Source organism: Salvelinus fontinalis, chromosome 27, assembly GCF_029448725.1.
Source record: "Salvelinus fontinalis isolate EN_2023a chromosome 27, ASM2944872v1, whole genome shotgun sequence".
NCBI lineage: Eukaryota > Metazoa > Chordata > Actinopteri > Salmoniformes > Salmonidae > Salvelinus > Salvelinus fontinalis.
This window is the reverse complement of record NC_074691.1, coordinates 22,918,262-22,936,202: the sequence shown is the minus strand read 5'-3', so window position 1 is coordinate 22,936,202 and position 17,941 is coordinate 22,918,262. Positions and strand designations below refer to the sequence as shown.

General features: G+C 46.6%; 1 protein-coding gene across 2 annotated transcripts in view; it reads right to left on the bottom strand.

Annotated features, from left to right (window-relative positions):
• Window positions 1-17,941, bottom strand: part of wasf1 (WASP family member 1) — a 149,979-nt gene that overhangs the window by 29,538 nt on the left and 102,500 nt on the right. For both annotated transcript variants that reach the window (XM_055885305.1, XM_055885304.1), the window contains 2 exons: window positions 14,153-14,306; window positions 6,188-6,305 (listed from right to left, as the gene is read on the bottom strand). In XM_055885305.1, coding sequence (XP_055741280.1) covers window positions 6,188-6,305; window positions 14,153-14,306 — 272 coding nt within the window. The remainder of the gene's footprint in view (window positions 1-6,187; window positions 6,306-14,152; window positions 14,307-17,941) is intronic.

The following is a 17,941-nucleotide window of genomic DNA, read 5'->3' as shown; positions in this document are numbered from 1 at the left end:
TGCAAGACGCATCCCCTCATAACTCCGGTTCCTCTCTCTCTTTTCCTCCGCTCTCCGAACTGCCTCCAGCTGTTCCCATGGACGGTGATTCACTTTAGCCCATGGTCCTTCTCCGTTAAATACTTGCTCCCAACTCCACAAGTCCTGTATCCTCTCCCCTTGCTCGAAATTCCGCTGCTTGGTTCTGGATTGGTGGGTGATTCTGTAACGGCAGTCCTCCTCCTCTTCATCTGAAGAGGAGGAGTATTGAGGGAACCAAGGCGCAGCGTAGTGAAATGACATATTTTATTAACGAAAACACGAACTTGACTAAACTAACAAAAACAACAAACGGTGTAGACAGACCTAGACGACGTACTTACATAAAACAAGAAAAACGCACGAATAGGAAACATAGGCTACACAAACCGAACAAACCGTAAACAGTCCCGCGTGGTGTACAGACACAGACACGGAAGACAATCACCCACAACGAACACTGTGAAAACACCTACCTAAATATGACTCTTAATTAGAGGAACGCCAAACACCTGCCTCTAATTAAGAGCCATACCAGGCAACCCAAAAACCAACATAGAAACAGAAAACATAGAATGCCCACCCAAACTCACGTCCTGACCAACTAACACATATAACAAACTAACAGAAATAGGTCAGGAACGTGACACCAAAAAGTCTAATGACGTTTGGCGATTGTAATTAGGACAGAATGTATGCGTCCACTGCTCTCCGCGTGTCTCTGTTTCGGCCACTCATCTCTGCCTTGGCAAAATTGCAGTGTTCTCACCGAAACACATCATATTTTGGAGCGTAGGCTTTACCACCGGGTTTCATGTCCATTCTCTCTTTTCCATGCCTCTGACATGCAGTTTTCTTGATATTTTGTTTTCATTATTGTGATAGGCTCATGTTTTACCGGTATGGCGTACCCCCACTATTTATTTTGCCGGGACGCCGTACCGGACCACCTTACTTTCACCCCTAATTCGAATTACCAAGTACATAGTAGACGGTAAAAGAATGAGAAACTAAAGTACTGAACCTCTTACATGTGAAGTACAGGGAGTAAAGTACAGGGAGAAATATCAGACCACAACCATCCTGGTAGTTAGTGGAAACCCAAAGACACTGAGGGGAGGGGGTCTGTGTTAGTGGAAACCCAAAGACACTGAGGGGAGAGGGTCTGTGTTAGTGGAAACCCAAAGACACTGAGGGGAGGGGGTCTGTGTTAGTGGAAACCCAAAGACACTGAGGGGAGGGGGTCTGTGTTAGTGGAAACCCAAAGACACTGAGGGGAGGGGGTCTGTGTTAGTGGAAACCCAAAGACACTGAGGGGAGGGGGTCTGTGTTAGTGGAAACCCAAAGACACTGAGGGGAGGGGGTCTGTGTTAGTGGAAACCCAAAGACACTGAGGGGAGGGGGTCTGTGTTAGTGGAAACCCAAAGACACTGAGGGGAGGGGGTCTGTGTTAGTGGAAACCCAAAGACACTGAGGGGAGGGGGTCTGTGTTAGTGGAAACCCAAAGACACTGAGGGGAGGGGGTCTGTGTTAGTGGAAACCCAAAGACACTGAGGGGAGGGGGTCTGTGTTAGTGGGCAGCATGTGGAGGGAGGGGGTCTGTGTTAGTGGGCAGCAGGTGGAGGGAGGGGGTCTGTGTTAGTGGAAACCCAAAGACACTGAGGGGAGGGGGTCTGTGTTAGTGGAAACCCAAAGACACTGAGGGGAGGGGGTCTGTGTTAGTGGAAACCCAAGACACTGAGGGGAGGGGGTCTGTGTTAGTGGGCAGCATGTGGAGGGAGGGGGTCTGTGTTAGTGGGCAGCAGGTGGAGGGAGGGGGTCTGTGTTAGTGGGCAGCATGTGGAGGGAGGGGGTCTGTGTTAGTGGGCAGCATGTGGAGGGAGGGGGTCTGTGTTAGTGGGCAGCATGTGGAGGGAGGGGGTCTGTGTTAGTGGGCAGCAGGTGGAGGGAGGGGGTCTGTGTTAGTGGGCAGCATGTGGAGGGAGGGGGTCTGTTTTAGTGGGCAGCAGGTGGAGGGAGGGGGTCTGTGTTAGTGGGCAGCATGTGGAGGGAGGGGGTCTGTGTTAGAGGGCAGCATGTAGAGGGAGGGGGTCTGTGTTGGTGGGCAGCAGGTGGAGGGAGGGCGGCATACTAACCCAGGAGGTTACAATCACTGTGAAATAAGCAGAATCCCACTAGCAGCCAGCCAGCGATTGTCTCAGAAGTGTTTTGTAGTTAGGGAGGTGATTAGCAAGGGTTTCCAGGTAAGTAGTAGGTAGGTACGTAGGAGGGGTTAGCAGCAGAGTTAGTGGGGGCCGGTCCAATGCTTTGAGGCAGGGCAAATGCCTTAAGGGGTGTTAGGTAGGGGGGCAGCAGGCTAACCTGAGGGTCCCATGACAGGGTCTGGGGTGTCAGCCTTACCTCTGGGGGGGGAGGGGGGGCGAGGAGGGGAGGGGGCAAGGAGGGGACTCTTATAAGGCCCTCCGGTCACAAATTAAAAGGCATTTCCAGCTGCACACAGTCAGAGACAATAGAGACGGGATGAGAACAGGGGAGAGGACGAAGGGAAAGAGAGAGGGAGAGGGGTTAGAGCATGGGGTAGGGAACCCGACCAGTAATATTGTGTTGAAGGGGAGTACATTGTGGGGGTTGGCAATCGGGGCAAATCCAGTCCCTGCATGTATATTCCAGAAAAAGTGCTCTGATCTGTTGTAGAGATGCTTGTACACTCTCTCTCTCTCTTTCTCTGTTCTTTCTTCCTTTCTCTCTCTGTTCTTTCTCTCTCACTCACTTTCTCTAGCCAAGGACATCATGTCTATCCACTCACATAACTCCATAATGTCCATGCCAGAAACCCGTCGTCTCTTATTCCACTATCCTGTACTTGTATGCCTGTATCTCATAATGTATCTGAACCCAAACCAGAACTATTAGTGTGTAGACCCCAGAAATCTCCCTCCCTGGTCTTAGTGGCCTGCCATCCTGGCTATCTGTAAGGGGTCTGTACTCTGACTGTAATGGCTGCCAGTGTATTGTGGTGCAGTGGAAATGAATAGGGCTTTATAACCCCACTGAGTTAAGCCTTTTATTAGACTGGGATCTGGCCCCAACTCCACCACCATCCCAACTCAATACTCTGTCTACACAAAACAAGGTCTATTGAATACTGTATATATAGGCCCATAGCCTAGTATTTTGTGAAATACTTCTTTCTATATATTCTGTGTCCTCTGTCTTTTCTAAACTCACAGTGGTGTGACTGTAACTGTCCCCTGTTCCCTGACTACTGTAACTGTCCCCTGTTCCCTGACTACTGTAACTGTCCCCTGTTCCCTGACTACTGTAACTGTCCCCTGTTCCCTGACTACTGTAACTGTCCCCTGTTCCCTGACTAATGTAACTGTCCCCTGTTCCCTGACTACTGTAACTGTCCCCTGTTCCCTGACTAATGTAACTGTCCCCTGTTCCCTGACTAATGTAACTGTCCCCTGTTCCCTGACTACTGTAACTGTCCCCTGTTCCCTGACTACTGTAACTGTCCCCTGTTCCCTGACTACTGTAACTGTCCCCTGTTCCCTGACTACTGTAACTGTCCCCTGTTCCCTGACTACTGTAACTGTCCCCTGTTCCCTGACTACTGTAACTGTCCCCTGTTCCCTGACTAATGTAACTGTCCCCTGTTCCCTGACTAATGTAACTGTCCCCTGTTCCCTGACTACTGCAACTGTCCCCTGTTCCCTGACTACTGTAACTGTCCCCTGTTCCCTGACTAATGTAACTGTCCCCTGTTCCCTGACTACTGTAACTGTCCCCTGTTCCCTGACTACTGTAACTGTCCCCTGTTCCCTGACTACTGCAACTAGTCCCTGACTAATGTAACTGTCCCCTGTTCCCTGGCTACTGTAACTGTCCCCTGTTCCCTGACTACTGTAACTGTCCCCTGTTCCCTGACTACTGCAACTGTCTCCTGTTCCCTGACTAATGTAACTGTCCCCTGACTACTGTAACTGTCCCCTGTTCCCTGACTAATGTAACTGTCCCCTGTTCCCTGACTACTGTAACTGTCCCCTGTTCCCTGACTACTGTAACTGTCCCCTGTTCCCTGACTACTGTAACTGTCCCCTGACTAATGTAACTGTCCCCTGTTCCCTGACTACTGTAACTGTCCCCTGTTCCCTGACTACTGTAACTGTCCCCTGTTCCCTGACTACTGTAACTGTCCCCTGTTCCCTGACTACTGTAACTGTCCCCTGTTCCCTGACTACTGTAACTGTCCCCTGTTCCCTGACTACTGTAACTGTCCCCTGTTCCCTGACTAATGTAACTGTCCCCTGTTCCCTGACTACTGTAACTGTCCCCTGTTCCCTGACTACTGTAACTGTCCCCTGTTCCCTGACTACTGTAACTGTCCCCTGTTCCCTGACTACTGTAACTGTCCCCTGTTCCCTGACTACTGTAACTGTCCCCTGTTCCCTGACTACTGTAACTGTCCCCTGTTCCCTGACTACTGTAACTGTCCCCTGTTCCCTGACTACTGTAACTGTCCCCTGTTCCCTGACTAATGTAACTGTCCCCTGTTCCCTGACTACTGTAACTGTCCCCTGTTCCCTGACTACTGTAACTGTCCCCTGTTCCCTGACTACTGTAACTGTCCCCTGTTCCCTGACTACTGTAACTGTCCCCTGTTCCCTGACTACTGTAACTGTCCCCTGTTCCCTGACTAATGCAACTGCCCCCTGTTCCCTGACTACTGTAACTGTCCCCTGTTCCCTGACTACTGTAACTGTCCCCTGTTCCCTGACTACTGTAACTGTCCCCTGTTCCCTGACTACTGTAACTGTCCCCTGTTCCCTGACTAATGCAACTGTCCCCTGTTCCCTGACTACTGTAACTGTCCCCTGTTCCCTGACTAATGTAACTGTCCCCTGTTCCCTGACTACTGTAACTGTCCCCTGTTCCCTGACTACTGTAACTGTCCCCTGTTCCCTGACTAATGCAACTGTCCCCTGTTCCCTGACTGAGCCTTGTGACTGAACCATTTATCACCACCATGAAAACCCAAACCTCAACTTCTATATCCCAAACCTCTCTGGCAGGGTTCCCTGTGGAAGCTTCTACCTCATTGACTGGTTGTGCTTGGAAATCTAACCACATTGGCCTCCGGTTGAATGGTATGGGGAAGTGAGGGCTATGGCCCGCCTTTCAAGCTGGTGCTGATTAGCGTCATAGGGAGCCCCTGGGGCTCGGGGCAGGAGACCCCTCCTTCTGCACAGGGGCTGACTTCTCAGTAAATTAGGGTTTGTGTGAGAGACGGAAGGAGATCTCGGACGATATACAAAGGCTGCCTCATGCTTCTGTGTGGGTGTGTGTGTGTCTCTGAGGATGCACAGCGTTCTTCCTCATGAGTGCATTTGTGTGTACGGTACGTATGTGTGTATACAGTATAGTAAATGTGTATTTATGAAGGGCCCCACATGAGATCAACTGTGTGTACAGTATGTGGGTGTATGGAAATGTGAGTGTGTCTCTCTAAGGATAAACAAAGGCTCCCTCATGAGGAGCGGGGGCAGAGAGAGGGCAGAGCCAACCATTAATTAGAGTAAATAACTTGACAACAGAGAACCACCCTGTATCCTCCCCTCCCTGATGCTCATCTATTACAGATACATAGCTAATGGTTCCCTGTGTGTGTGTGTGTGTGTGTGTGTGTGTGTGTGTGTGTGTGTGTGTGTGTGTGTGTGTGTGTGTGTGTGTGTGTTTGTGAATCTATGCTTTAATGTGTGTGTGTGTGTGGGTGTGTGTGTGTGTGTGTGTGTGTGTGTGTGTGTGTGTGTGTGTGTGTGTGTGTGTGTGTGTGTGTGTGTGTGTGTGTGTGTGTGTGTGTGTGTGTGTGTGTGTGTGAATCACTGACCATAGACTACAGTGTTATGTCCTTCATCGCATATATCATCTGTAGCTCTAAATGTTAATAATACTGTCAATTCTGATCCAAGAACAGTTCCACTACTGGGCTCATAATGGCTGAGATTATGCTTACGATATGGAGAGCTGATCTGAAATTAGTTAGGGTCAGAAAGCCACTTGGTGACACAGCCCCTCAGTTAAGGACCAATGGGCTAACGACACCACGCTGAATCCACCAATATGTAGACAGGATGCTGGTGACGGGCCAATGGCTGCCCTTCATTACCTTCTGTTTCCTCTTCTCCTTCCTCTTGTCCTCTGTGTCCTGCAGCATCTTCTCTCTCCACAGGTCAAAGAAGTAGGAGGGGTTGGTGTAGAACTTCAGCCCCTCCTTACCGTCATCCCTGCAGGAGGAAACCACAGTTACCCCTAGACACTGATCTAAGGTCTACTCAGAGCCTTGCGAACCAGCGAAGGCTGATGGGGGATGCACTCTGATCAGTCAAGTTTGAACTCTCTCTCTCTTTATCTTTTCATTTGTCTTTCATTTCCTCCTGTCTTCACCCTTGACCAGGAGAAATTAAATCGGAAGGAGGAAATTATCACTTCAAATCCCCTAGGACGAGGAAATGAATGACCAAACACACACACTGTCACTCCCTCTCTCTCACACACGCACACGCACACGCACACACACACACACACGACCCACAAATAGCCACATACACATGCTAGTCAGTTACACCAGCAAAAGGTACTGAAGTAACTCACTAACTGAGCCATATTCTGCCCTGACAACATCATACTGGTTTCTCCATAAGTCACCTGCAGCATTAAAAGGGCTCCACCTCTTTCTCCTAAGGACCATGCTGTGCTCGGTGACAAGAGGCCGTGATTGTGACAGAGGGAGGAAGAGGAAACATCATCAAAATAGCTGAGGACGTTTAATGAGTTGCAACAACATGGGGAAGATTGAAGGGAGTATGACAGGGGTAGGCTGTGTGTTATTGAGTGTGTGAGTGCATCATGTGCATGTGAATTTGGCGTGTGTGTGTGTGTGTGTATTGTGACTGAGTAGTATGGTGTTTATATTGTGATTGTGTATGTGACAGGGTAGCAGCAGCTGGATCTGAGGAACAACAGCCTGAGGTGCTGCAGAGAGAGAGAGAGAGAGAGAGAGAGAGAGAGAGAGAGAGAGAGAGAGAGAGAGAGAGAGAGAGAGAGAGAGAGAGAGAGAGAGAGAGAGAGAGAGAGAGAGAGAGAGAGAGAGAGAGAGAGAGAGAGAGAGAGAGAGAGAGAGAGAGAGAGAGAGAGAGAGAGAGAGAGAGAGAGAGAGAGAGAACTTCTATGCCATCAAAAGAAACATAAAATTCGACACGCCAATTTGAATCTGGCTAAAAATACTTGAATCAGTTATTGAACCCATTGACCTTTATGGTGTACAACGTAAAACACCAAATATTACATGCAGAGCAGAATAAGGCTGATACCCACTAATTATCAAAATCCAGAAAAGAGCCGTTAAATTCTACAAGCACCTAAAAGGAAGCGATTCCCAAACCTTCCATAACAAAGCCATCACCTACAGAGAGATGAACCTGGAGAAGAGCCCCCTATGCAAGCTGGTCCTGGGACTCTGTTCACAAACACAAACAGACCCCACAGAGCCCCAGGACAGCAACACAATTACACTCAACCAAATTATGACAAAACAAAAAGATAATTACTTGACACACTTGAAAGAATAAACAAAAAAAACTGAGCAAACTAGAATGCTATTTGGCCCTAAACAGAGAGTACAGTGGCAGAATACCTGACCACTGTGACTGACCCAAAATGAAGGAAATCTTTGACCATGTACAGACTCAGTGAGCATAGCCTTGCTATTGAGAAAGGCCGCCATAGGCAGACCTGTTTCTCAAGAGAAGACAGTCTATGTGCACACTAGAGGTCGACCGATTAACCGTCATGGCCGATTAATTAGGGCCGATTTCAAGTTTTCATAACAATCGGTAATCGGCCGTTTTGGACGCCGATTATGGCCGATTACATTGCAATCCACAAGGAAACTGCGTGGCAGGCTGACCAGCTGTTACGCGAGTGCAGCGTCAAAAGAACCTTGTGGCTGCAAGGAGCCAAGGTAGCAACTTATCTTCTAAAAAACAATCAATCTTCACATAATCACTAGTTAACTACACATGGTTGATGATATTACTAGGTAAACTATCTTGTCCTGCGTTGTATATAATCAATGCAGTGCCTGTTAATTTATCATCGAATCACAGTCTACTTCAACTTCACCAAACGGGGATGATTTAACAAAAGAGCATTGTTGAAAAAAGCATAATCTTTGCACAAATGTACCTAACCATAAACATCAATGCCTTTCTTCAAATCAATACACAGAAGTATATTTTTTAAAACCTGCATATTTAGTTAAAAGAAATTCATGTTAGCAGGCAATGTTAAATAGGGAAATTGTGTCATTTCTCTTGCGTTCAGTGCAAGCAGAGTCAGGGTATATGCAGCAGTTTGGGCCGCCTGGCTCGTTGCGAACTGTGAACTAATTTGCCAGAATTTTACATAATTATGACATAACATTGAAGGTTGTGCAATGTAACAGGAATATTTAGACTTATGGATGCCACCCGTTAGATAAAACACGGAACGGTTCCGTATTTCACTGAAAGAATAAACGTTTTGTTTTCGAAATGATAGTTTCCGGATTCGACCATATTAATAACCAAAGGCTCGTATTTCTGTGTGTTATTATATTATAATTAAGTCTATGATTTGATATTTATAGAGCAGTCTGACTGAGCGGTGGTAGGCAGCAGCAGGCTCGTAAGCATTCATTCAAACAGCACTTTACTGCGTTTGCAATGCTTGAGGCACAGTGCTGTTTATGACTTCATGCTTATCAACTCGCGAGATTAGGCTGGCAATACTAAAGTGCCTATATGAACATCCAATAGTCAAAGGTATATGAAATACAAATGGTATAGAGAGAAATAGTCGACGCGTCATAATTCCTATAATAACTACATCCTAAAACTTCTTTACTGGGAATATTGAAGATCTGGGAATATTGAACAACCAGCTTTCATATGTTTTTATGTTCTGAGCAAGGAACTTTACCATTAGCTTTTTTTTATTTTTATTTATTTTTAAATAATTTTTTATCCCATTTTCTCCCCAATTTTCGTGGTATCCAATCGCTAGTAATTACTACCTTGTCTCTTCGCTACAACTCCCGTACGGGCTAGGGAGAGACGAAGGTCGAAAGCCATGCGTCCTCCGAAGCACAACCCAACCAGCCGTACTGCTTCTTAACACAGCGCGCCTCCAACCCGGAAGCCAGCCGCACCAATGTGTCGGAGGAAACACCGTGTACCTGGCCCCCTTGGTTGGCGCGCACTGCGCCCGGCCCGCCACAGGAGTCGCTGGAGCGCGATGAGACAAGGATATCCCTACCGGCCAAACCCTCCCTACCCCGGACGACGCTATGCCAATTGTGCGTCGCCCCACGGACCTCCCGGTCGCGGCCGGCTGCGACAGAGCCTGGGCACGAACCCAGAGACTCTGGTGGCGCAGTTAGCACTGCGATGCAGTGCCCTATACCACTGCGCCATCCGGGAGGCCACCATTAGCTTTTTAACATGGCACATATTGCACTTTTACTTTCTTCTCCAACACTTTGTTTTTGCATTATTTAAACCAAATTGAACATGTTTCATTATTTATTTGAGACTAAATAGATTTTATTTAAGTATTATATGAAGTTAAAATAAAAGTGTTCATTGTTCATTCAGTATTGTTGTAATTGTCATTATTACATAAATCAGCCGATTAATAGGTATCGGCTTTTTTTGGTCCTCCAATAATTGGTATCGGCGTTGAAAAATCATAATCGGTATCGGCGTTGAAAAATCATAATTGGTCGACCTCTAGTGCCCATTGCCCACAAAATGAGGTGGAAACTGAGCTGCACTTCCTGACCTCCTGCCAAATGTATGACCATATTAGAATCATATATTTCCCTCAGATTACACAGACCAATTTTGATAAACTCCCATATCTATTATGCAAAATACCACAGCAGCAAGATTTGTGACCTGTTTCCACAAGAAAAAGGCAACAAGTGAAGAACAAACACCATTGTAAATACAATATCTATGTTTATTTATTGTCCCTTTTGTATTCTAACTATTTGAACATAGTTACAACACTTTACAAAGACACAATATGACATTTGAAATATTCCTGTAATGTTTACTGTTCATTTCCTTTTGTTTTTTATCTATTTCTAATGCTTTGGCATCTGTTTGCCATGCAAATAAATCCCTTTGAATGGAATTGAAATTGAGAGGGAGGGAGAAGAAAGGGTACATGGGACAGAAACTAAAGAAACTAAACAGTGGTCCTGGAGTCCTTCAGAAGTGTTCTACAGTTGAAGTCAGAAGTTTACATACACTTAGGTTGGAGTCATTAAAACTCGTTTTTCAACCACTCCACAAATGTCTTGTTAACAAACTACTTATAATTCACTGTATCACAATTCCAGTGGGTCAGAAGTTTACATCCACTAAGTTGACTGCCTTTAAACAGCTTGGAAAATTCCAGAAAATTATGTCATGGCTTTAGAAGCTTCTAATAGGCTATTTGACCTCATTTGAGTCAATTGGAGGTGTACCTGTGGATGTATTTCAAGGCCTACCTTCAAACTCAGTGCCTCTTTGCTTGACATCATGAGAAAATCAAAAGAAATCAGCCAAGACCTCAGAAAAAATGGTAGACCTCCACAAGTCTGGTTCATCCTTAAGAGCAATTTCCAAACGCCTGAAGGTACCAAGTTCATCTGTACAAACAATAGTACGCAAGTATAAACACCATGGGAACATGCAGCCGTCATACGGCTCAGGAAGGAGACGCATTCTGTCTCCTAGAGATGAACGTGCTTTGGTGCGAAAAGTGCAAATCAATTCCAGAACAACAGCAAAGGACCTTGTAAAGATGCTGAAGGAAACAGGTACAAAAGTATCTATTTCCACAGTAAAATGAGTCCTATATCAACATAACCTGAAAGACCGCTCAGCAAGGAAGAAGCCACTGCTCCAATACTGCAATAAAAAAGCCAGACTATGTTTTCCAACTGCACATGGGGACAAAGATCCTACTTTTTGGAGAAATGTCCTCTGGTCTGATGAAACAAAAAATAGAACTGTTGAACTGCCATAATGACCATCGTTATGTTTGGAGGAAAAAGGGGGAGGCTTGCAAGCCGAAGAACACCATCCCAACCGTGAAGCATGGGGGTGGCAGCATCATATTGTGGGGGTGCTTTGCAGCAGGAGGGACTGGTGCACCTCACAAAATAGATGGCATCATGAGGCAGGAAAGTTATGTTGAATCTCAAGACATCAGTCAGGAAGTTAAAGCTTGGCCGCAAATGGGTCTTCCAAATGGACAATGACCCCCAAGCATACTTCCAACGTTGTGGCAAAATGGCTTAAGGACAACAAAGTCAAGGTATTGGAGTGGCCATCACAAAGCCCTGACCTCAATCCTATAGAAAATCTGTGGGCAGAACTGAAAAAGCGTGTGCGAGCAAGGAGGCCTACAAACCTGACTCAGTTACACCAGCTGTCAGGAGGAATGGGCCAAAATTCACCCATCTTATTGTGGGAAGCTTGTGGAAGGCTACCCAACACGTTTGACCCAAGTTAAACAATTTAAAGGCAATGCGTGTAATTGAGTGTATGTAAACTTCTGACCCACTGGGAATGTGATGAAATAAATAAAAGCTGAAATAAATCATTCTCTCTACTATTATTCTGACATTTCACATTCTTAAAATAAAGTGGTGATCCTAACTGACCTAAGACAGGGAATTGTTACTAGGATTAAATGTCAGGAATTGTGAAAAACTGAGTTTAAATGTATTTGGCTAAGGTGTATGTAAACTTCCGACTACAACTGTATATATAGAGGGGTCAGAGAACATGCTGGGTAGAGGTTTCTGTCGGTATGCTGTCCATAGTAATGTCTACAGCTGTGTCTCAGTATAGACTAGCTCAACAGCTGACATTTATCCTAGAACAGACACAGAGCAATACAGCTACTAAACACACACTGTGTCTACAGGCTCTGTGTCTGTCAGCCTATAGAGTAGTAGTAATACCAACACCTGCCTCTCAGTCACAGTCATACAGTAGCTTGTGAAACCCACATACACACACACAAACTGACCCTGGATTTAAAACCAGAGTAATGTACACCTGCAGCTGTCTCCTCAGAACCCCCTGTGTGTGTGTGTGTGTGTGTGTGTGTGTGTGTGTGTGTGTGTGTGTGTGTGTGTGTGTGTGTGTGTGTGTGTGTGTGTGTGTGTGTGTGTGTGTGTGTGTGCATTTATGGAGATAGAAACAGAGGCTATTATAGAAAATACACATACACACACAAGCATGAATGAATGAAGTAAGATAACACTTCTGCTATTCCCCAGTTCTACCAGCCAGGCTGGGTCCACATATATAAATAACACTTCTGCTATTCCCCAGTTCTACCAGCCAGGCTGGGTCCACATATATAAATAACACTTCTGCTATTCCCCAGTTCTACCAGCCAGGCTGGGTCCACATATATGAATAACACTTCTGCTATTCTCCAGTTCTACCAGCCAGGCTGGGTCCACATATATAAATAACACTTCTGCTATTCTCCAGTTCTACCAGCCAGGCTGGGTCCACATATATAAATAACACTTCTGCTATTCCCCAGTTCTACCAGCCAGGCTGGGTCCACATATATAAATAACACTTCTGCTATTCCCCAGTTCTACCAGCCAGGCTGGGTCCACATATATAAATAACACTTCTGCTATTCCCCAGTTCTACCAGCCAGGCTGGGTCCACATATATAAATAACACTTCTGCTATTCTCCAGTTCTACCAGCCAGGCTGGGTCCACATATATAAATAACACTTCTGCTATTCCCCAGTTCTACCAGCCAGGCTGGGTCCACATATATAAATAACACTTCTGCTATTCCCCAGTTCTACCAGCCAGGCTGGGTCCACATATATAAATAACACTTCTGCTATTCCCCAGTTCTACCAGACAGGCTGGGTCCACATATATAAATAACACTTCTGCTATTCCCCAGTTCTACCAGCCAGGCTGGGTCCACATATATAAATAACACTTCTGCTATTCCCCAGTTCTACCAGACAGGCTGGGTCCACATATATAAATAACACTTCTGCTATTCCCCAGTTCTACCAGCCAGGCTGGGTCCACATATATAAATAACACTTCTGCTATTCCCCAGTTCTACCAGCCAGGCTGGGTCCACATATATAAATAACACTCCTGCTATTCCCCAGTTCTACCAGCCAGACTGGGTCCACATATGTAAATAACACTTCTGCTATTCCCCAGTTCTACCAGCCAGGCTGGGTCCACATATATAAATAACACTTCTGCTATTCCCCAGTTCTACCAGCCAGGCTGGGTCCACATATATAAATAACACTTCTGCTATTCCCCAGTTCTACCAGCCAGGCTTGGTCCACATATATAAATAACACTTCTGCTATTCCCCAGTTCTACCAGCCAGGCTGGGTCCACATATATAAATAACACTTCTGCTATTCCCCAGTTCTACCAGCCAGGCTCGGTCCACAGCCTGGAATAGCTATGGGCCTCGTAAAAAACAAAGTCAGTCAGTCACACACACAACTGAGAAACCAGACAAATAAAAAGCCCTGGACCGCTTGCTGGGGTTTCATCATGGATTATTTATCTCCATTTGACTCAATCAGGAGGGAGATTGCTGTGAAGCTGACACTACCCAATCAGGAGGGAGATTGCTGTGAAGCTGACACTACCCAATCAGGAGGTAGGTTGCTGTGAAGCTGACACTAAGCAATCAGGAGGGAGGTTGCTGTGAAGCTGACACTACCCAATCAGGAGGGAGGTTGCTGTGAAGCTGACACTACCCAATCAGGAGGGAGGTTGCTGTGAAGCTGACACTACCCAATCAGGAGGGAGGTTGCTGTGAAGCTGACACTACCCAATCAGGAGGGAGGTTGCTGTGAAGCTGACACTACCCAATCAGGAGGGAGGTTGCTGTGAAGCTGACACTACCCAATCAGGAGGGAGGTTGCTGTGAAGCTGACACTACCCAATCAGGAGGGAGATTGCTGTGAAGCTGACACTAAGCAATCAGGAGGGAGATGGCTGTGAAGCTGACCTGTAGGGTGTGAGGATGTTGAGGGGTGGCGGCTGCTCGCAGAGGTCAAAGGTCTCTTGCAGGGGGATGGGCAGCGACTGGCGGGCAAACAGCTGCTGGTCCTGGATGGTGGAGCTCCTAAACGCCTTCCTCATAGTGATGTCCTGGAGAGATACTGGAGAAAGAGAGAGCGAGAGAGAGGGAGAGAGAGGAGAGACAAAGACAGGAGGGAGAGAGGGAGAGAGAGGGGAGAGACAAAGACAGGAGAGATAGGGAGAGAAGGAGGAGAGAGAGAGGGGGGGAGAGACAAAGACAGGAGAGATAGGGAGAGAGAGGAGAGAGAGAGAGGAGAGAGACAAAGACAGGAGAGAGAGAGGGAGAGAGAGAGAGAGAGAGAGAGGAGAAAGAGAGAGGAGAGAGAGAGAGGAGAAAGAGAGAGGAGAAAGAGAGAGAGAGGAGAGACAAAGACAGGAGAGAGAGCGAGGGAGAGAGAGAGGAGAGACAAAGACAGGAGAGAGAGGAGAGAGAGAGAGGAAGGAGAGAGGAGAGAGAGAGAGGAGAGAGAGAGAGGAAAGAGAGAGGAGAGAGAGAGAGGAGAAAGAGAGAGGAGAGAGAGAGGAGAAAGAGAGAGGAGAAAGAGAGAGGAGAGAGAGGAGAGAGAGGAGAGAGAGAGAGGAGAGAGAGGAGAGAGAGAGAGGAGAAAGAGAGAGGAAAGAGAGAGAGGAGAAAGAGAGAGGAAAGAGAGGAGAGAGAGGAGAGAGAGAGAGGAGAGAGAGGAGAGAGAGAGAGGAGAGAGAGGAGAGAGAGAGAGGAGAAAGAGAGAGGAAAGAGAGAGAGGAGAAAGAGAGAGGAGAGAGAGAGAGGAGAGAGAGGAGAAAGAGAGAGGAGAGAGGCATCAGGTTTTGTGCTAAATCTACAGCAGGAACACGTGTGTGTTTTTACACTCCCGCTGTGGACTCCAATAAAAGTGGGGCCAGTAATAACCATCATCATTATGGTAGTCACAATTAGTGTCAGGAAATGTCAAACCCATTGTCATACGCCTACAGGCTAATGTTCTATAGCCACAATTTGTGCAAATTGGCTAACTGCCTCCATTTGCTCCAAAGCAAAGCCTGGGTAGATCGCTGGGCTAACACTAAAGCTAACCGCTAACCCGTTGATCAGAGGCAGTGGGTGTAATTGGCCTTCTTTAATACTGGACCAACTGTCATTTTGGATCAGAAGGAGAATAACAGAGGAAAATCGATGCCACACAGCCAATAGTGCACGACTTCTCCCAGAAAACAGCCTTGAGAAATTGCTGAGAGAGGAAGAAATCTAGAAGACAGTGAAGCACTCGATCTCACTGGGCTAAAAACTACATTTCTGCTACGAAAACCCAGAGTGTTATTTACAGATCTCTACTGAATAATGCATAAAGGAATGACAAGTGTATAAAGCTACTTTACTCTCTCTCTAACCCCAGAGGGGGAATTGAAACGCTCCCTGCAATTGTCTCTGAGAAGAGTGAGATACAGCTGCGTACAGTTAAGACTACTGTATGCCTTATCTGGATGTCTATGTCAGGTGTTATAACCTCTATGTCAATTGCTATAACCTCTATGTCCGTTGTTATAACCTCTATGTCGGGTGCTATAACCTCTATGCCAGTTGTTATAACCTCTATGTCAGGTGTTATAACCTCTATGTCAGTTGTTTTAACCCTTCACCCATTATTAACAATGACGTTTTGTCAATTCACCAGTACCCAGATGGACTGGGAGTTGAAGTAGGTTACTTCATGTCTCTCCCTCTCTCTCTCTCCCTCCTCTCTCCCTCCCTCCTCTCTCTCTCTCTCCCTCCTTCTCTCTCTCCCTCTCTCTCTCTCTCCCTCCTCTCTCTCTCCCTCCTTCTCTCTCTCCCTCCCTCCTTCTCTCTCCCTCGCTCTCTTTCTCTCTTTCTCTCTCCCTCTCTCCCTCCCTCTCCCCACCTATGAGAGGGTAGGTAATAACTTCCACAGAGCTTAGGGATGACCTGGCGTTCTCAGAGACTGAGAACTAATAAACACAATCTCTCTCTCTTTTTACTTAACTGTCTCTCTCTCTCTCTCTCTGAGTCTGAGAGCTCTTGTGTGGCTCTGTTCATAATAGATAAGAGAGAGAGAGGTCCCTTGCTGTAACCTAAGCAGTAGTGAGAGTAATGGATGTGAAGGACTTCCTTCTCAGCTGTCAAAGAGGAAAGTATCTAACTGCCACGGTGTGTGTGTGTGTGTGTGTGTGTGTGTGTGTCTGTGTGTGTGTGTGTGTGTGTGTGTGTGTGTGTGTGTGTGTGTGTGTGTGTGTGTGTGTGTGTGTGTGTGTGTGTGTGTGTCTGTCTGTGTGTCTGTCTGTGTGTTCTGGGTGAGGTGGTTAACCACCTGTTAGATACCCACCTCACAGAGCGATATAGTTTCCCTTGACGCATGGGCCAATTCATTGATAAGTAAAAACAAAGTCCAGATCTATTCAGCTCAGTGATAGGAAACAGACAGATGCTAGCATACAGGTGGATTCAGTAGAGAGCCATGGTGCTCAGTTAACACAGCCCATTGTGGCAGAGCAGAGTAGGGGGTTGCGGTGGCTGTCAGATCAGGCTAATCGTGGGCGTGACAGCGATCGACAGCATAGAGAAGCATCGCAGCAGCTGATGTCAGGACAAATTTGAAACAGCGTGAAGAGCCAGAAACATCCTAGCCAAGCAACGGTGGGCTCAGATAGATACAGATAGATACACTACAGAGTGGAGGATGCAATGCATACACACAGAGACACACAGTCACAGACACACACACACACACACACACACACACACACACACACACACACACACACAGACACACACAGACAGACACACAGACACACAAAAACGCACACACACAAAAACGCACACACACACACACACACACACACACACACACACACACACACACACACACACACACACACACACACACACACACACACACACACACACACACACACACACACACACACACACACACACACACACACACACACACACACAAACACACAGACACACAGACTGGGTAATAGAACTGGGGAATAGCAGAAGTGTTATTTATATATGTGGACCCAGCCTGGCTGGTAGAACTGGGGAATAGCAGAAGTGTTATTTATATATGTGGACCCAGCCTGGCTGGTAGAACTGGAGAATAGCAGAAGTGTTATTTATATATGTGGACCCAGCCTGGCTGGTAGAACTGGGGAATAGCAGAAGTGTTATTTATATATGTGGACCCAGCCTGTCTGGTAGAACTGGGGAATAGCAGAAGTGTTATTTATATATGTGGACCCAGCCTGGCTGGTAGAACTGGGGAATAGCAGAAGTGTTATTTATATATGTGGACCCAGCCTGGCTGGTAGAACTGGGGAATAGCAGAAGTGTTATTTATATATGTGGACCCAGCCTGGCTGGTAGAACTGGAGAATAGCAGAAGTGTTATTTATATATGTGGACCCAGACTGGCTGGTAGAACTGGAGAATAGCAGAAGTGTTATTTATATATGTGGACCCAGCCTGGCTGGTAGAACTGGGGAATAGCAGAAGTGTTATTCATATATGTGGACCCAGCCTGGCTGGTAGAACTGGGGAATAGCAGAAGTGTTATCTTACTTCATTCATTCATGCTTGTGTGTATATGTGTATTTTCTATAATAGCCTCTGTTTCTATCTCCATATGTGCACACACACACACACACACACACACACACACACACACACACACACACACACACACACACACACACACACACACACACACACACACAC